This window comes from Seriola dumerili, unplaced genomic scaffold (genome assembly GCF_002260705.1).
Source record: "Seriola dumerili isolate Sdu_G_001 unplaced genomic scaffold, Sdu_1.0 BDQW01000200.1, whole genome shotgun sequence".
NCBI classification, from domain to species: Eukaryota; Metazoa; Chordata; class Actinopteri; order Carangiformes; family Carangidae; genus Seriola; species Seriola dumerili.
The window spans coordinates 1,266,495-1,287,745 of NW_019174455.1; the positions used below are offsets into that span (position 1 = coordinate 1,266,495).

A 21,251-nucleotide genomic window follows, 5' to 3' on the forward strand; every position below is an offset into this window, starting at 1 on the left:
AGTTGAACATGAGTGCAGTCTATTGCTCCAATAATTTTGGGGAAGCCTGCAACCGCATAAAAACCATGTTATGTCTCATTCAATGTGTCCTGCGTGCGTGGAAATTGAATGTATCGGCCCATCCTGCGGCACATGGCATTTAACACCTGAGACAACGCACTGGAAAAAACGCTCTGGGAGATGCCAGAACTAATAGCAACTGTGCGCTGGAATGAACCAGACGCAAGAAAGTGCAAAGTCGCAAGGAGTTTTGCCATAGCAGGCACTGCATGACTCCTCCTTGTGACTGGATCCAAATCAGCTCCTACTTCATGGAGAAGCTCCAAAATGGCATCGCCGGATAACCGATATGTCTCGATTATTTTTTTTTCTGCCATTCCAAAAAGGGTGACACGAACAGAAAAGATGCGTTCTCTCCATTGCCTGTCGTGCCAATGCCGCCTCCTTGCAACAATGACCGCAGCCATCTGTGCGCACGGCTGTGCCAGGTAGCCTAAGACTTGACTTTCAAACGTGCTAAATATAGACGCAAAAATAATCAGCGCAATTAGTTTCAGGTTTGGTAAATCACATTGCGCAAAATGATTCTATTTGCATCTACTCCTCCCAATATTTTGCGCGTTCTGGCAGGCACGCCTATATTGCATATTCATGAAGGCAAAAGCGCAAAATGGATAGCGCGTGTTATTTTGCCCGACTGACAGACGCAATCCTCGGTGCGCCCGGTTGGTAGATCAGCATCAACATGTGTTTGCGCGTGCTGTTGCGTTTGTGCACATTTTTACGCATGCAAAGCTTTAGTAAATCAGGCCCTGAGTGTGAAATGCCTAGAGACTGCAGAGTTTGTTTATATGTTTTAGACATTAAGTTTGTACCCTAGTTGGTCTGTACCACATGTGGCAACCCAAATGTAGTGAAGAACTTTATTAAGGCTTTACCAACAGCTGAGGCAGTAATTTTCCTCAGGGGAACTGCCTCAGGGAACTGGGTTGAAACACATATCACTGTCAACATGAACTGGTTACCAGACTCTGTTTTGGGCAGCGGACCAACACAGTCTACAAGGACATGTTCAAAGGTGCTCCAACAGCTGGAACCGGATGCAGAGGGGCCGGAGGCACTTTCTGGTTTGGCTTAAGTACAATTTGAAACATGCCACATCAGCTTTCACTCCACTTTTTTTTGTTACACCCAACAACATCAGCAACAGTAGCAAAGCATTTGGCCAGGGATGGGTCATTCATCTGGGCCTGGATGAGTGCATCACGAGTCAATGGCAAGGTCACCTCGAGCAACCCCTGACACTCCCAGACACTGTGGGTTGAAAATTCACTGATGGGGCGTCACGTAGCGCAGTGGGTTACGCAGGCGCCCCATATATAGAGGCTAAAGTCCTCGCTGCAGCTGGCCCCCGGCTCAACTCCCGCATCGGATGGCCCTTTCCTGCGTGTCATTCCCCCTCTCTCTGCCTCCCCATTTCCTGTCTCTCTACTGTCCTGTCCATTAAAGGCACAAAAAGCCCCAAAAAATAACTTAAAAAAAAAAGAAAATTCACTGATTCGCCACTAGGGGGCAACTTATCCTCAGCCAAAACTGAGACAAGCTGAGATTCAGATCAACCTTGAGCCCGAGTCAGAACGCTGACTTGAAACACATCAGGAAGACTCAGTGTGAAGTTATCGGGCACAGCCATAGATATAGGAACATCCACAACCTCTGGTGTAGTATAGACCTTTCCTCCAGCAATGTCATTACCTATGATAAAGTCAATGCCATCGAGTGGGAAAGAATCCTGCACAGCTACTGAGAAAAAACCAGTAACCAACTTGGATTGCACATGGACACGATGAAGAAGTACGGGTAGAAAACTCATTCCAACTTCTTAAACTCTAACTCCCTGTAAAGCTGGAATTCCCTCTCTCTTTCCTCTTTTTCTAACTGGAGGTGAGCAAGGTGGACTCTTATCTGCGCATCCAGCTTAGAACCAGGAGTGGAATCAACGGAGAAAGGATCAAACGGTGGTAGCGTTAGCGGTTTCTCTTCCGCTGCCTCGTATGGACCAGGAGTTACTACATTAACCGGCTGCCGCTCAACTGGCTCCTCCACCGGAGAAGCAGTGCTACCGCAGCTACACTATCACCAATTACACCAGGTTCTGCACACACCAGTAAGTTAAGAACCCCCTTAGCTACGAGCGCTTTTATAAGGGCTGCTACGAAGATGTCATAATGCACAGCTATCTCACACAGATCTTTTTTCTGCAATTATGTAGCGCACTCAATGGAGGAGCAGCCACAAATGTATACACCTCAAATGTTGCCATAACTTTAACTATTCACAACAGCCCACCAGTGGCAAATACAGCACACATACAGCAAATTGCCCTGCACAGTGAGAATTAAACCACTACCAGTCCTATTGAAAAACAAATTCCCCCAGCTCCTGCCTAACACAAACTTAACCTACCTGTCTTCTTGGAGCGTGCTGGGCTCAAGATGACTTTCAAGGCTAAACCTCAGCGGCCAAAGCCCTGAAAATGTCTACCCCCCGCCAGGGAACTGTGTCCCCACCCAGGATTGCTCCTAAAACAAAAAAAGGCAAAATAACAAAAGAGTACCAGATGGAGAGGCTAAACACAGCCCAGCTGGACACTCACCCAGGGACACCTAACAGGATTAGACACTGGTTTAATTCAGGCAGCAATACTCGCCACCAGAACAGAGACAATTAGAACAACACAATACTCACACAATGAATCTACCTCCAGATCCTCTCTTTCCAATTTGATACCGGATGAGCCCCCATTTTGTTACATTCCCCGATGGGGCCAGGGGAGTAACAAATGTAAAAATGTGTCCCAGGAGGAAAGAAAGATCAGAAAACAAAACAATGTGTGAGGGAAAAAATTACATTCATCATCAAACTCAAACAAAACTAAATCACTGAAAAAGGTAACTAAAAGTGCTGGTTTGCAAATAACTGCGAAACACTAAACAACCAGGAATCAGAGAACAAAAGAAAACAGGTAATCGGGACACCAAGCACCCTCCTTCACGGCAAGGAGTAAGACACACGCACAGCCACACAGTGATCTTGCTGCCAAACACTGGGCCACTGGCCCCCCGACTCGGCTCCCATTCTCCACTATGACTCCTGCGCTAATTAATAAGTGGGTGCAGCCCATCTCCCCCATTTGGAAGAGGAGCGGTAACTGGAGAGAGAGGGAGAGAGAGCAGCACACCGCACTACACCACTTTTGTAACACAGGTCTAATGAAGTTATTGAGCTATAATGACTAGAACATGACTAACTGTGAGACAGAAGCAGTGTTTCCACCGCGGGAACTTTTCCCAGGAACCAGGAACCTTTTGAGGAACTATGCACGTTTCAACAGCAGAAACCAGGGTCTACATTTAGTTCTGGGGTAAGCAGCTCTGAACATTTCTGAGCTGCTGGTCGAGCACTTGCTGCATTTTATTTCACCTGCGATGTTTAAAAGTCAGCAGGGAGGTAGCACCGAGCAGGCAAACACCTTTTTCCACAGCATGAAACAGGTCTGGGAGAAGGTAAAAAAACTGAAACAACGGAGATATTCCGTTCACAAGGCCAAAACAGTGTTTTGTGAGGTCACAACAACCTTGACCTTTGACCTTTGACCACAAAAATCTAATCAGTTCATTTTGAGTCCTAGATATCATGTCCACAGGAATGGGCATATGTGGGACGTATGTACATACGTACTGACAGTCAACCTGAAAACAATATGCCTCAGACTATGACTGCCGCTGTTGTGGAGGCATAAAAAAAATTCCTGATGCATAAATACACTAAATGCAATGTACACCTCAATGTACCAACCGAAATTATGTTCTTAACCCTTGCTACATGACCTTGTAAATAAATGTAACTATTAACCCTACAATATCTTAGTAGTGAATGTCTCTCTGTACCTCACTGTGGTGGAAGGGGGTTTTCAGTGTTTGGCTTTCTGAGGCCAAACTTTTCCACATCAAAACTGCATTTAGTCTCTTTACAATTTGAGCTAATGGACATGTGGTTTTCATCACAAGAATTGTGACTTTGTGCAATACATTTTTATATTAAATGCAATGAATGACTCAAGAACACATACTGTAGAAGATGCACAAGATATGCACATTGTATTACAGATTGTTAGCTTTCTAAAGCTCTTGCTAGACAAATAGAATAAATAGAATAAGTACATCATTAGCATACTCCAACTACTCATCCACCGGGGCTTTGCTGGACAAAATGTAGACAATAAGACTGGAACAGTACAAATAAAAACTGTCTAAATTCCTGTCTGCGGGCAAACTTCATTGTGATGGCCCAATGAGCTTCCACAAGCCTCCGTGTGATCTTATTTACTTCAAATGTAGCCAACGAGCAAAGGAACACTTGAGTCAGAGGAGGAGGCAAAATAGAAAGGAAAAATAGAGTGAGAAATGGTCAATTGATTTGATTAACTTGATTAATATTTTATTTGAAATAGTGTTTAGACATTTAGACATTTATTTGTTGTTGACAGCAAGTAGTTAACTCTTCGTCACGGACTTATATTGTAGCACAACAGTACAGCTCTTCAACTACAAGTGCCAGCTGAACAATGTGTGGCTTATTACTTCAAATATAAATAAAAATTCCTATCGTCTGGTTGCCATTACTCATATGCTTACTCAACAACTAATAGATAAATGGTGACTCATAACACTCCAGCTGTATATAGAAAGAAGAAATTACTCGCTGACTGATCATTGAAGTTGCAGTGTAAACAAACGTTCATATTATACAGAATACCAGCATTGTCTATTGTTAATATAACTCCTCCACTCAATAGGAGCAGATGAACTAGCTTTAGCATAAGCGAGCCACATAATGTCAGAATGCCCCCTCAGTACTCTGTCCTCAGTGATCCTCTCACTTCACCAGTTTACAGGCTCCATGTGCTTAATTGTTCAACTTCTGCCACAAGAGGGCACTTGCGCTACAGTCTGCTGCCTTTCCAACATTTACTGCTCCATTTTCAATTCACATGCATTTTCATCACGTCCATTACTATCAATTCATTTTTGTTACTTTCACCTCTCATACATGTAGTTCACTGGAAATCCAGAAAGCATCCCCCAATTATGTGTTCTCCCGAGGGGACTTTCCGAGGGGAGTTCCCAAGGTGATGGTCGTCATTTTTTGGACATCTTTCCCTATAGAGGCATACTGTATCTGTTCTTGGAACTATGTGCATTTCTCATATCCTGAGTGATCTTATACATATTTTACAAAAGCCCAGGAGGGCGCATCACACACACTACTGCTTAGACTGTCAGTGTAAGTTTGATCACATCCAATTTAAAACTTCTCTCAAGTTTATTGATCTCTGACACAACATCCCCCAGGAACTCATCCAGGCTGTACCACAGAAAAGACCAATTACAACAGGATCATATTGTGGAGGATTCTGGATAGCACCAAGTATGGGCCAGAACTGCGTGGTGTAACTTAAATAGTGGCAGCCCATCAATGTTAACCTGAAGAGCCAAATGATTAAAAGCTGTCCACCAACAGGCACTTTCTTTAACGTTCCTTTAACACCATGCCAAGATGGTTATACTGGCCCCAACTTTAACCTTGAACAGAATGTAAAGTGTACCAAGCAATGTTCTAGCATCACTTGGTAAGTTTGAACAGTGCTGGCGAAGTAAGGGTGTCAGTGCATTGTGAGTGACTTTTTGACAGCCCATGCTGCCAAATTATCATGTAAAGTTTCCGTGCCGACGTCTGTGTCTGGCTCTGGCTCTGGTTCTGGTTCTGGTTCTGGTTCTGGTTCTGGGTCTGGGTCTGTGTATGGGTCTGGTTCTGGTCCTGGTTCTGTCTCTGTCTCTTTGTCTGGGTCTGGGTCTGGGTCTGGTTCTCTGTCTGTGTCCTGTTCTGGTTCTGTGTCTATATCTGGTTCCATGTCTAGGTCTGTGTCTGGTTCTGGGTCTAGGTCTGGGTCTGTGCGTGGTTCTGGGTCTGGTTCTGTGTCTGGGTCAGTTTCATATGAAACATCCGTCTCATAGACAGATCAGTCAAAAATCAGTCAAATCAAAAAATTAATGTTATTGACTTTGGTATATCAGTAATTTGTTTGAGTGACCAGTCTCATCTTTCCACTCACAGTTGTCTCACACAAAATATACCACGACAGCGTCTGTTTCTTTAGTTGGTTAAACACATTTTTATCAGAACTGTAAGCTATAGATTTCCTTGCCTGTTTCCCCAGCGCCAGTGCTACAGGCTTTTCTCAGGAACCAACTGTTCATTTCCGGAATTGTATTACTCATAAAATGATGCCTCCTTTCCATTTAGGTGAGCCAGTGCCAGGGTGCTGGTATGAGTTATCCTACTATATACACATCTGCCTTTCTTTTTATGTCCTATGACACGTCCTCGCAAACATCTGTCTCATAGACAGATGTTTCCAACTCTATGGACTCACTACTTCATATTCCTCCTAAGCATCATAGTGGTCAGTGTCAAATCTCCCTTGATCTAGACCTCCGCCTCGGTGTCCAGTAGAAGCCATACTGCAGAGATAAACAAAGTCAGTCTCAAAAAATATTTCACAAAATTTTCATTATATTACACATACATTTTGATGCTTATGAGTTCAAGGAAAGCAATGACTACCTAATGACAACCCAGAAGAAAAAAATAATCACTCAATCATTCACGTCTTTTTTTTATGCCTCTGCACTGGCGACCTGCGTTATGTTTTTGGGTTGTTCATCTGTCTCTACTATTCATATGAACGCAATATCTCAGTAATGTCTTGAGGGAACTTCTTCACTTGTTGTTCATTGCTTTTAACTTAAACAATTTCATCCCAGCCAGGTTCATCACTTTTTTGTGTCCACTGGAAACACTTCTGTTGCGTTGTGAGTATTTGCAGCATGTGTTGTCTAATTAATGAAGATGTTTTCTGAAGTTGTTTGTGTTTTGTCAAAGCATCAACCTCTGGGGCTAATAAGTGAAGACAGCAATGAAGTGCTAAAACCTGCAGTTCTTTTAATGACCACTAGAGTCAGGCACTGCCAAGATGGCGACAGTGGAGAGCCCAGTCTTAGCTTCAAAACCGCTCTTCAGAAACCTCTGAGGCTACGTCCATCTTTACTTACAGTCTATGGTTTTGTCTATTTGCATGTGTTTTTAAGTTGCAGTGTGTTGAGCTTTCAGGGCCACCGCTGTTTACCACCATCAATACGTCAATCCAATCCATATGTGGCCAAGATTGCTGAAATCTCACATCTCACAGTCTGTCGGTGGCTTCACACACACACACACACACACATGCACACACACACACAGTTACTATGATTGAGCAACAGCTTCCCTCACACTGTCGGACTGCTGACACTTTCTCTCTATCACACACAAACCTTTGAATTTTAGACAAACGGAGAGGAAGGGAGAGAGAGGAAGAGAGAGAGGGAGGGAGGGGCAAACAATTGAAGGGGAAGTGGAATTTTACGTAGCCTGTCTAGACCATGAGTGACAGCTTCATCTTTTTCAGCTTCATGGGAACATCTTAGTGAAAGAACATCATGGTTGGAATTATGACATACGTGCTGTCTGCGATATCACTTGGTAAGATATTATTATTTGACTTTTATTAATTCACTCATAGTTACTAGAATAAAAGATTTTTTTCCCACCAGTATGAGGTTTATTATTTAGCCTCCACATGAAGAGCAGTCCTCTGTTGTCTCAACCTGGTCCTAATGTAAAGTCTGTCTTTTTGTTAGCTTTCAGGAAATCAGTACTCATAAAATGATGCCTACTTTCCATTTAGGTGAGCCAGTGCCAGGGTGCTGGTATGAGTTATCCTACTGGATACACATCTGCCTTTCTTTTTATGTCCTATGACATGTCCTCGCAAACTGTCCTCTTAATAAAAAAGGAAGTGTTCTATGAGAATGCAATTTCAGCAGAAGGCTACAACATAAGAAATGTCATAAAAGTTAAGGGATCTGAACACTTTCTCAATGCACTGTAGCTGATGTCAAGGAACATTGGTAGAAACTGAAGTTTGGCGTTAAGGGCTCTGGGTAATTTTAAAAGTTATAATCTGTAACCTTCCTCATTAAAATGTCTAAAATCAACTAGACATATGTTCTCAATATTGTTAATTTGTATTCTGTCATTTTCCTAAATGTTTCTATTAATTCTCAAACCAGAGAAATCTGTGATATGAGATCATATCCTCTATGTCCCCTAATTATCAGCCTCTGAAGAAAATTTAACATTACAACTTAAAGTAACACCTAATAATTCTGTTAACAATTTAGGGAGAATATATTCCATTTAAGACAGTATGAAGACCTATAAGATTGGGCCTGGAGAACCTGTAAGGAGACTGTGTGGGGGGCTCAGGGGGAACTGGACAGAGAATTACTGGTGGACCACCTTTTGGTCATTGAATGATATGATTGGCTTGCAAAAGAACATGGTAATGGACCCCTGGGCCGTCTCATTCATGACAGTGGAAAACTCTATAGATAAGTTATATCAGTATCATATCTGATGTTGCACTTTCGGTGGCATTTCCAGCAACATTTAAAAAGTGAGTAATGAGCAGAAGCTGAAGACCTCTATCATTAAGTGTGCAGATTCTTTAAGCAATAGACCCAGACCCAGAACTCAGAGGTAGATGAGTTTAAAAACAATGGAGACCATCTTCCTATAATTAAGAAGTAAAAGGTGTGGCAGGACGCCAGTTTGGCAATCTTATGGTCCTGTTTAGACACTGTTAAACTAAAGAATAGACCACAAAACCAGCTAGTTTAGGAAGAGTGAAAATTGTATGCTACACATTTACACATAGACAACACTTAGGGGGGTGCATAAAGCTTTGTAAATGATTTGTATACATATACACATAATTTGTAACAGCTGAAAAAGATTTACATATGATACGTAACCAACCACTCATCCAACCTGAACAATCGCACAGGTTGTTTTTTTCAATCCTCTGATACGTCTCTCCCGTGTCAGTGTGTTTGTCTGACAGAAGCTCACCATTAACTTTTATCTAGTTTTAAGCCACATACACTTTTTACACCTTGGTGGTTTTCAGCTCTATATTTGAACCAGATGAAGGATTTTAGTCGTCGGACGTCTGGATCTGAAGTTATCAGAGAAACAAGCTGAGGAAATGTTAGACAGCTCAGCTCCCAGCTGCTGGAGACGTCCTGTCCTGTGTCACTGAAGAGCGTCGGTGAATCTCTGATCTTTAAACATAAACTGCTTTATTCAGTGTTTCTACTGGTTTGAATCCCCTGGTGTGTTTGTTATGGAGAGGAGGACACCTCTGTGGAGAATTCAGCTGCTGGTAAAAACCTGCTGAACATCTGGTTCATAAGTTATCAGAGAAACAATCAGAACAAAGGTTAGCATCAATGTCAGCTCCAACTCTTCCCTGATTCTCTGTCCTCCGTACAGCGTCGCTCAAACACTGACTTTAAATGTCAAACTGTTTTATTCAGTGTTTTTAACGGTTTGAATCACTGGGTCTGTTTGATTTCCTGAACCACTGACACTGAAGGAATCCAAACGGCAGCTTGGGGTAATGGTGGGGAAGACAACAACTCCCATGATCCCACACTATTTCATTATGTCATCTTTTGTTATTGATTTGATTGAGAGAGCCCTAGAGGCAGAAGTTACAGACAGCGTTTGATGAATCTTTTTTCTCTCTTTACAGTTTTCCATTTGTTTCTACTGCTGCCATTATCATCTGCAAACATCATTAAAAATGGAACCAGAGGATTTTCCTGGCTCTGGCAATGCCAATGCACCTTCAGCAAACCATTCCAGCCTGAGGAAAGCTTCATATACTGGCAGGGCCAAAGCAAAGCTGTGATCGTTGCACATGTTTACGCAAAAGGAAAAGAAGAGTTTGAACACCAAGACCAGTTATTTAAAAACAGGACTAAAATCTTCCCTGATCAGTTATCCTCTGGGAACTTCTCACTGGTCATTGAGTCACTGATGCTGGAAGATGACAAGACCGCCTTTGAAGTTATTTTTATAAATTCAACATCAGAGCAACCTGAGAAGCTCTGTCAGGTGACACTGCATGTATCAGGTCAGTATTTTCCTGTTTCCTGTTTCCTGACAAATTCAATTTCTTGTTATTGTAACAGCATTTCATTTAAAATAAACTCTATTCAAGTACACTTAAATTTTAAGATATCTCTATGGAGAATTGAAATAGTTAATGGGGTTCAGACCTCTTACATTTAAATATCATTTTCCTTGAAACTATAAAATAACATTTCTGATGTATTTCATTATTTAGTAATATTTTCATATGCCTATTATTGTTGTCATAAGGGGTGCAATGGATCAGGAAAATCACACATCAGACTGTATCATGGATTTTAAGTCACGGATCACATTACACATTTTTCGGATTAGCACAGAAAAAATAAAGACAGAAAAAAAATTGAGACAGTTACAAGGATGTTTTACTTGAAGAGTGAAACAATAAAAAAAAATGTCTGAGGTGTCTAAAAACTTTTTTTCTTCTCGTTGCTCTCTCCATAATAATGTTAGCAAACCCCAAATTATTAGCCATGTTTTCCTGTTTTTTGTTGCTTGGTGCTACTGGTCAGTCATTGATTATTTTTGTGTAACAGTCTGACTAACATCAGACTGATCTATGAGCGAAGTTAAGACTGACCTAACACTACAGATCAGTCTGAAACATCTTTGTAAAACTTGCCCCAAAACTGCTTGCCTATCTGTAAAACTCACTGCACCCCACTGCTTTTATTTAACATGCCATGTTAATGTTCCAGTCCTATAATATTCACACACATGAAAAATGACAATAAACTATTGCTGACCCATCTCCAGCTCCTTTCCATGAACCTAAAATTGAGATAAACCAAGATGAGAAGATTGCAACCTGCAGCACGAGAGGAGGTTACCCTAAACCTGAAGTCACATGGAGGTCCGGGGACCTTCTGGAGGGACATGAACGTACACTGGAACTACATGAAACCACCATTACCCCTGAGGCTAATGGCACCTACAGCATCAGGAGCACAGTCAACATCACAGGGTTACTAACAGTGACCTGCACGGTTTATAACCCCACTTCACACCAGACTCTGAGTGCAACTACAGACATGACACCTTCTCCACTTACTCAAGGTACTTCAATCTGCTCCATCTAGTTACTGTGCACACAGGCAGAGTTAAAGGGTAAGTTCTCTATTTCTGTGATGGCACATCACAAAGCTAGAAACACAGTAAACACTAATACCAATGCAGAGACTGTTGCATTTTTATGTCATTGCATGAAATTGTACATCAAGAAAACTCAACATACACAGAAGGTGTTGTTTTAGATTTTGGCAAAGTCTCAATGTCTTTTACAATCTGTGTAGAGGTCAACCCTCTCAAGCCCATGGGAGCATATACACTTCTAAATATTGCATTGTGTTTAGAACTTCATAACTCCATGATGGTTTGAATGAGAGACATGCCGTTTCTTCACGTTTAACTAGAGAATCAGTGTTTTCGAAGTTCCTGTTTTTCCATGTGAGTCACTGACTTTGGTCGATAAACTAATATGTAAAGTTCATCCATCATCTTTACGAGTGATGTCAAGAGTCACGTCACTCAGTTCAACATTCGTTCAATCAGAGTGTCTGATTCAGAAGCTTGGCTTGGCTGTCAGCTGTTGGTACACCCAAAGTAAATGGGAGCAAACGGTCTTCTGAGCTCAAAGTCTGAGCTGTTGGTCTGAGTTTATTGTAGTGAAAGACAGAAGGATGTGACCAGTCAGTTATATATAATGAGCTGGGGTTATGCTGATTCTGAATATGTGTAGCACTTAGTGAAACCTTTAAAAATAACAACTTTATAAAACAAAACACTAACTTTTGTTATATAATTTTGTCTGTAGTAATGTCCTGCTAATTACTGCACATGCAAGGATATAGAGATAACTGAGCTGTAACTGTAACTGACACATATATAGTTCTGCAGTAAGTCTTAACTAGTCTTAAGACAGGAAGACATGGTGAATTTGTGATGCTCAGTTCCAGTTGTTCATTCTCATTCTTCACTGCACTTCTTCCTCTAAATACAATTGTTACACAATTTTCTAGTCATCATTTATAATGTTCAGTATTACCTGCGGTTATTTATAATTTCCAGGTGTTCAAACTCTGACAGCTCTTTTGTTGCATTTCTCTTTTAGTATTTGCTGTTCTCTGCATTGCTCTCTTGGTGGCCGTGGCACTGATTATTGTTTACTGCATCAGTAAGTGTCTCTTCACTTCTTTGAATGTTTGATGTTATATAATGTGTTTGATATGTTGTATTTAAGTATTAGTCACATGAATGAAGACAGGTGTAAGTCTGGCAGTATTACAGCGTGTGCCCTGTTATATTCTGTTTTGCTCATTTGTCCTGGAACAAGTCTTTCCTTTGTGAAGATCCAAATGTTTGCTTAAACTTTGTCAGACTTTATCACTCAAACACTTGTCAGTCGATGTGAGTGAACCTCAGATCAGACCAAGGGGGACATAACGGTCTGTGGTTCTGGTCTGGACATTCACATTCCCTTCATTCGAAAGGCAATTTGTCTCAAAATCCGCTCCTAACAATAAGCTTGACAAACAGCAGCAAGCACTTTTTGTGCCCTCTAAAGTGAACAAAACTGAAGGCTTTGAAGTAGAGTTAGTGTGTTAACAGATACAGAGGTTTACATAGCATTATCACAGAAAAAAGTATTATTATTATGACTACCTTATTATTTTTTTCCCCAATATCTAAATCATTTCCTTATCACATCCCATACAGATTACAACATACAGTAACAATACAGCAATTTGGGATCAAAAATACCTACATTACTCACACAACCACATACACTCACACTCAACTTGCACTAATATCAGAACATAAAATAAATAAATTAATTAATTAAAGTAAAATAAAAAATTTTCCCTGCAATTGTTCTCATTTTCCTTCCAGCTCAGGCCTACATTTCCCTCTTTATGATTTTCATGTTTGGTTTCCAGAGTTGAAGAAAGTCTCTCTGATCAGCCTCAACAGACCGACACAGTCTGAAAGCTCCTTTATCCACACTCTCAATAATGGAGTGTCTCTTCAGCACAGAATCAAGCTCTTCCAATAAAGTGCAATGGCTTCAATTAAAAAAATTGATTCTGTTTTGATGTTTGTATCAAATCCTTCAGATATATTCCAGACAACATTATTAATAAAAAATATTATTATTACGAAATTAAGATAAAAAGTTTGCCTGCTGCTGTTTTGTTATATCATTACTAAAACTTTTCTCTTCCAGAGAAAAGCTGCAACCAGGAACAGGGGGGAATAGTCAACTCATCTCCCTCTCAGAAAAAGGCTTCTGATTCCAACATGTCTGGAGGAAATGTTCATGAGGGCAGTGTTTCACAAACAGGGACTCAAGCTGTGCAGTTCCGCTCCACAAGGAAGAGTGATGGTGCTGTAGACAGTGAGACCAACAACCTCACCGCTGCTGATACTGATGCAGCACAAGAAAAACAAGAACAAAGTGTCAGTGTAAAAACTTTAGATGAAACAAAAACCTCAGAAAGCGACAAAGACAAATAAATGTCAGTAGAATGAATCCAAACTTGGATCAAAACTGTTGAAGGCAAATTTTTTGATCATTGAATAATTGTATTTCTTTTATTGTAAAGAGCCTCTGATGAAAATCCAGTGTTTAACCTTGTTAAAATCCATATGATGTGTTTATATGATACAGACATATGATGAGAGAAAAGTTCATCAACACCATGACTGAGTGTTTCCACCTTGAACTGGAGTGAACCAATGACAGTCTCATAAAAACAGATTCAGACAGCCAGGGTTTCATACGTGACAAACCTAAGGAACCAATCCTGTCAACTTGTGGGGACGGGGGGCGGGGCTAAACAAACCTGAATCAGCATTAGCACAACTGCTAACACTGTGTCAGTCACTGCCAGTTACAAGCTAACAAACAACATAAACAAATAGAAGACGCTAACTTTGCTAACCGTTCTGATACATCAGACTCCTCAAAAACTCTTCAGTCTGGGTCTCAACCCAGTGAAAGCAGTGGTGGGCTGCATGACTCCTGATCCAGATTTCTCAATGAGGAAGTAAGAGTAGATGAACTTCCATTTTGTAGAAAACCACGTTAAATCATAGCAGAGTATTTTATATCATTTAAAACATGTCTGAAGAAGAACTTAATGGTTCCAGCTCCTCACCAGGGATTCCTGGCAGAGCTCTGCCCCCTTCCAAGGTAGAAAAGGTAGAGATCAAAACTCCAGCAACACAGAACAACTGTATTGTAAGAACAATGTGTTTCAGTGTTTGTGGCCACAAGCCAAAATCTTCCAATCACACAATGAAGCTGTTCTGTGTCCTACAACAGGGAATCCATGGTTCTTTAAAAGATCTTTAATCCACTAGTCTAGAAAAAGGCCTTTATTTATTGCCAGTCATTCATTAAGGTTTTAAGTTTTTTTTTTACATTGAGTCGTAAAATCTCAGTTGCTTGTTTTGTTGTGTAGTCCACTGTAACAGAACTATACCTCAGACTTCTGTTAATCTAGCCTGATGCTGTAAGTGGCATGGGAAAGTAAAATTTATGAATGTAAAGAAAACAACAATGTTTTGACTGAAACCAGCTCAAGGCAATGAATACGAAGCCCATTGTTTACTGTGCAAGAAGTTGTTGACACTCTGTACACAGGTACCAAATGTACCAGACAACCTGATTAATCTCACCCTCCACTCCAGACACAGCAGTAGAGAGCCTCTGTGTAGAGTAGGTTATTCCTTGCCCTATCAGCAGGTTGAATTCAGCACGTGCAGGAAAGTAATATATGCTTCTTCTACTACTACTCAGTGACAGGTGTGATGTGCAGATGACATCCAAAACTTCCACAGGTAAACTAGCTTTGACTTTCAGAGCCAAGCCACAATAGAAGAAGAGGTAGAATCCCTTAAAGAGCAAAATGCTTGTTCAGTTCAGGAAGTTAATAAGAAAACAATTTTCCATTTTGAAGGCCTGCACGCAGAAGACTTAGACCACACACACACACACACACACACACACACACACACACACACTTCTCATTGTGTTTGTACAAACTTCCACTGTATCCACACATAGTTATCCACTAAAGACATTTTCTCATTGTGTTGATACTCTTCTCATTTGACTCTGACTCTGGGCAAAAACAAAGTTTGATGCAAAAACAAAATGAAAAAAATTTTGTTTCAACATTGTTTTCCTTATTTTTTAAAACATAACAACATGGCAGTCATACTGTGCTGTACTTCACTATATATCCTCAGAAAGACAAAAGGGCAGATCAAGGCTCCATCAAGAGGGTTTTTTTTAATTTAAATGATTTTACTGTCCCATGGAATTAAATTATTACAATCTGAGTGTCTGTACATAATGCTTAAATTTAACACCAACTTTTGGCAAAATTGTCTGAGCCTAAATGTCGCAGGAGTTTTGATGTAAAGAGGAATTAGGAGTTTTGATCTGAAACCTAAAGCCAAACTAATGCTTGATTCTGTGCTGACTGGCAAGACTTGGAATAAAGTTTATTTCCTTTTTTCTTTTCTTAGATAAATACAACATATTTTATACTCAATGTATCACAAACCTAATCCAAACAAATTGTAGTATGAAGCCATTTAACTGAAAAATGTGTTCACTTCGTTCTTCACTGATGTGGAGCTGCATTCGCAAAGCAAACACAGTGAGTGAATAACACTTAGAGAGCTTAACTTTTAAGCTTTTTCTATGTATATTTAAGCTCTATGACCTGCGGTACTTGTTTCTTTTACCTTTGCTTACATTTCTTTTCTTATTCCTATGTTTATTGTTATGCACCAACACACCAAAGCAAATTCCTCTTTGCAATAAACCAGATTCTGATTCTGATTCACCAAAATGTAAATAAGACTGATGTTGATGTTTTCATGTATAATGACCTGATGACCTGAAAAAAAGATGATAATTCCAGTCAGTTTAAGTCTGACCATAAACCCAGTCATGTGGTGTTGCTGACACCTGCTGCGGAACCAGTGTACTGCAACTTTACCAATTTGTAATATGTGAAGGGTCATAAAGAAACTGTTAATAGCTTTGTCCACGCAGGATTACTCATCATTTTTTATTTATGATTATGCATGGAAAGCATGATGGTATATTTCATTGACACATAAATATCACTGCAATTCAATGCCAGTTTTTTTTTTCAAAGTAAAGTCTTCAACAAAGAAAATTAGGGCTGTTGCTCAACAGTGACTGTCTGGCTAATTAATGATGATAATAATAATAATAATAATAATAATAATAATACTTATAATACAGTCTACAATGATTCAATCAATCGATAAGAAACAGGAGAATGACTCAATAAAATAACAGAGTAATAAATAAAGTATATTCAGACGAGTGTGGAGAAGCACACCTATTAAAATATGTCTTTAGAGTGATTTGAAAGAGGCTAAAGAGCTCACCAGTCTAATCTCCTCAGGAAGGTTGTTCCAAAGAGTGGGGGACCGAACCTGAGGATACTGTAAATGCGGAATAAATAATTAAATAGATTAATGAATTGGTTATGAAAAATGCTATTTCTGTATTTCTACATTTATTTCTATTTTGAAATCAGATGGAAAGAGAAATCACTTCATTCTAACTGATGTTTTAGCTTTAACTGGTCAAAGATGAAACAAAGATGCAGCAGCTGGTGGAGTCCATCATACTCACTCTGCCAATCTCCAGACGATCCTGTGAAATATTTCGTCCACAAGAGGCAGCTGTGTCTACATGTGTCCCAATTGCAACTATGTGTGTGAGAGATTCTGCAAGTGTCTCTTTCAAGGGACTGTAGGGTTGAGTCAGTGTTTTTGAAACAAAGTGAGAGAATAAGTGAAGGATGCTGATGCACAAGTTGTTATTTTGTGTAAGGTTGATGGATGATGTGTGTGTATCTGTGTGTTTGTGTGTGTGTGTGTATGTGTGTATAGGAAGGGTTTTAGAGGGCACCAGATCTAGGACTAAAAAGTGTGATTGGAACTAAAAATCTTCAGCTGGAGGATTTTACCATTGATGAAGGATCCAAGCTCCGGGAACAAGAGCTCTGAAGAGATTGTTCTTGATTTTTTTTTCTCAGGCTGGAGACATGAAGGTGTCAAACTGTCTCAGGAGGAATGAACTTGCAGGAATTAGCTAAACAAACAAGGAGGTGGTTATGGCTTTTAATTAGTTAGACTAATTAACTAGACTAATTAAATGCCATAGGTGGTTCTCTGCATTGTCAGTAGAAGAAGGAAAGCTGATCATCATCAGCAGATCAAATAAGTGAAATTTATTGTGAACAGAAGGAATAGACTTTGGATCACTGTGGAAACGATCCATAGGTTTAAGGCCATCTCAATTAGAGGAAACCTTCCCCGGAGCCAAGACGCTGGTTGTGGTGATGATGGTGATGAGGAGTGGAGCTCGAGGATGGAACGTCTTCATGAGAGGGAAACTTCTGATTGATGGTTTGATTGGAGATGGTCAGACTCAACGGTCGAGGTGGTGTAGGGTGGAGGTGGGAGCTGTATGACAGCAGAGAGAGAACACAAGTTTGACAGCTCACAGGTGATTGACTAAAGACCAGCGTGTCAGGTTGTAATTGGATGAAGACGAGAATGAGTAGGTGGAGCTTAGACAGAGCAGGAAATGGGGCATGTGACGTCTTCTTGACTGAACTTTCGCTGAGCTTCATGTTAGCAAGTGATCGCACTACAGCTGAATTGACACAGATTTTACTCTGAATTAATCGTTCTCTCTGTCTCATTAAAGCAGCAGGAAAGAAATTCTCCAGGGTTTAAATATATTTGATCATACAGAGCCACAGTGAATGGCATCACAGGCAGAGGGCCCGAATGCTGACACACAGCCAGGCTGATGTAGTGAAGTAACTACTAATGAAGCAAAAGACTCACAGGAGGACAGAAGAACAAGCAGGAACAAACAACAAGATACTTCACAGGAGCAACACTAGAAAAAAAACAGATGATCCGTCTCTGAACACGGACCAAGGGCTGGTGGCATCAATGCAGGACTGATAAGGACTGAGGAACATTCGTGTGGATGAAACAATGGGGGGAGGACATCTGGTGGAGAAAAGGGGGAACTGCAGGGAGATGAACCGTGAGCAGGGGAACAGAGGAGCAGACTTCGACAGTTAAATGATCAGAGGCCTGTACTGCTTGAAGCAAGTTCAACATACCCAGGATAAGCGGTCCGGGTTTTAGTTATCTGGTTAAACTTAACCTAACATTGTCCTGATCACCTGTCCTATGAAGCTGGTTATCTACTGGGTCAGTTAACTCTGGGTTTACCTGTCCAGGTACGAGCACATCATGAGAACGAGGCAGAGTCGTTAATTATAAGCAACATCGACAGAACCATGAATAAAGTAGTAATATGATATGAGCAGAGACACTGATACCTGCAGGTAAGTTCAGTTATAGTGACGTCTTAAAGTGAAATTCAACAAGGTGAAATGTAAACAATGTGATCACAATACTGGAATAAAAAAGAAACACTAGAAATAATTGTAATTATTAAAGTCAGACTAAGGATATATTGAAAACAACATGAATTATCATTAAGTTTCTCACTGAATATTTTGCTCTTCAGTCTGATGATGAACAAACTGTCATGAACATGTGAAGCAGATAAAAGTTAAAGTTAATGTCAGACTGTTTCTGCTGCAGAGAGAAAGAAAAGAGAGAAAGAAGTAGCTGATGTCTGAAGAGTCAGTCTGACTGAAATGTTTAAAAATTATAAATCAAATTTATAATCATGGGAAATATTAAACAACATGTGGTTCATTGTTCTAATCGAAGACATCACAGGTTTAGTTTTTATTTGCAGTTATTATCACAGAGTCTCCTCATGTTGTTCTGAGCTGTGGTGATGGAAGAAGAGGAAAAGCATCGACACTGTCAGGAATCCAGTCGGATTAAAGAATATTTGTTCAGTTAAAATGAAGCTACGATAGTTATTATGTAGTTATTTAGTGTCATAAACTCTTCTCTGTTTGTTAGAATCTCTGTTCTAATATCAGAGTGGACACATGCTGGTCTGGAACAGCAAAATGATTCCACTGATTTATATAAATGTCTACTGCTCGTTATTATTTAACATTTAATTGTAAAGTCTTTTGTCCCTGGATCCTGTAGGAATGATGACTCAGTTTTTCCAGTGATCTGATTGGTCAGTAGTTTGGCTGTTGACAGGTTTTAATCTGCATTTATACAGAGCTTTACTAGTCTTAATGACCACTCAAAGCACTTTACACTACGAGTCACATTCACCCAGTCACACACACAGTCATACAGCGCTTGCATTATATAGACTTTTCATCTCTATCACACATCCTCACTCATACACCGATGGTACAGCAGGGGCAATTTTCAGTATCTGGCCCAACGCCTTGACATGCAGACTGGAGGAGCCATGGATCGAACCACGGACCTTCTGATTAATGGCCGACCAGCTCTATCTATATTGTTTAACTGGAAACTGGTGTTTCCATTTGAAGGTTGGCCTCCAGAATTACCACCTGTCAAAAAGCTTGTGTTTTTGAGAATGAATGAAACCAAATAATTTGGATCACATATACATTTACAACTGTTAGTGGACCAAAAATGGATCCATGAGTTGAGACCTCTGTAGTTTTAGCTTCCTCTTCCTCATTAGGTGTATACCTGAGGTGCTTCTTGCTCAAATTCAAATTCTGTGTTAGTTCAGTCACTGGTCGGGAAAACAGAAAAAAACTGACAGTCACCAAACCAGCAGCTGATGGGTACGATTCTGAGCCATTATGGTTTCATAGACCAAGCTTTCTCTGCACCTGCTTCCATCCTTTTCAACCTATTGATCCACCCATGGGACTCATGGGGGCAAAGTCCTGGGATGCACTTGGTCAGCGTGCCCCTCCTCCCTCTTTGCACTCAACCTCTGGAGCCCAATTGTCCCTGGTTCCCATGTCTGTGCTGGGATTAATCCCTGAACCACAGGTGTGATAATCCCAAACAGAATGTCGCTGCTGAACACTGGGATTGACAGTGCTCAGGCCTCAGTCTGCTTTGATCAGGGGCCCAACAGCTTCCTGTTGGTCCACAAACTGAGCCCAGGCCCCTCTTCTAAAGAGGTGAGAGAACAAAACAAAGCACACTTTTTCTACAAAGGGTGAGGGTGCTGTTTGACAGACTGACTATAATAAAGCATGAAGTGGTGGACGTATAGCAAAAGCCCATTTACCAGTTTTCAGTTTCCATGAGATGTGCGTTCCAAAACTCGAAGCAGAAACCACATTGTTGATTGTCAAATACAGGAAAAGCAGAACAAACATAAGACTGAGTTTACATGAAACAGAAGAAGAAGTCACATCAATGTAGGAGGGTGTGGGCTGGTTCCTTTTGCACAGATTCCTCAGAAAGTTTCTGTTCCCCTTTCTGTCACTTAGCAGCAGAGAAGACATTAATGAAAACACTTCTCTAAAGTCTCCTTTTAAAGGCTCTATTTGTAAGTTTTGCTAATGCTCCTTAGCTAACATTAGCATTAACAGCTGTCTCCTTACATTGTGAGTTCACCATCAAACTTCATTCCTTTACTCACTGAGAGCTGTCTCAGTTTAACACTTTCTGATTCTGAGTCACTGTAGCATCCAGGCTGCCCTGAAGATGTAGGACATATTATAACCTCTTCTATTGCAAACGCAACAATGGCTGAAGCACTTGGGAAGACTGGTAAGTACACAGCTATTGATGCTAATGCTGGCCATGTAGCAACAGCAAAACTTTCAAATAGCTCCTGTAAGAAATTAACTCAGACGTATGACATTCATATATTTTAAATGTACATTGTGGGGTTTGAAAGAGATGAAAGGAACTTTAATAATCATCAAATGTCAACTTCATGGTTGTGCTACGGGAAAACTACAGTGGGGTCAGTGGAGGATCATTGTCTGGGAACCAATGTCTGTGCAATAACTTAAAGGTAACCCATCCAATAATTGTTGTGTCAGAACCACTGGTGGACCACAACATTGCTAGCATGGCTAAAAACAAGTTTGAATAGTTGAACTCCTCAAAGTTGAACTTGGAGCCAC

At 40.5% G+C, this 21,251-nt stretch overlaps 1 protein-coding gene across 1 annotated transcript; it reads left to right on the plus strand.

Moving 5' to 3' along the window:
* Positions 1-7,561: 7,561 nt before the first annotated feature.
* On the plus strand, positions 7,562-13,776 carry LOC111228109 (CD276 antigen homolog). Its single transcript, XM_022753922.1, has 5 exons — positions 7,562-7,644; positions 9,761-10,144; positions 10,918-11,217; positions 12,272-12,334; positions 13,385-13,776. The coding sequence occupies exons 1-5, from the start codon at positions 7,602-7,604 to the stop codon at positions 13,672-13,674; spliced, it is 1,080 nt and encodes a 359-aa protein (XP_022609643.1). The 5' UTR covers positions 7,562-7,601; the 3' UTR covers positions 13,675-13,776.
* Positions 13,777-21,251: the final 7,475 nt, after the last annotated feature.

Bases quoted from the DNA above. Each gene is read 5' to 3' on its own strand.
- LOC111228109 (XM_022753922.1), top strand. From the start codon at position 7,602: ATGGTTGGAATTATGACATACGTGCTGTCTGCGATATCACTTG. The intron at 7,645-9,760 runs GTAAGATATTAT...CTCTCTTTACAG, and splicing joins GCTGTCTGCGATATCACTTG to TTTTCCATTTGTTTCTACTG. The intron at 10,145-10,917 runs GTCAGTATTTTC...ACCCATCTCCAG, and splicing joins GGTGACACTGCATGTATCAG to CTCCTTTCCATGAACCTAAA.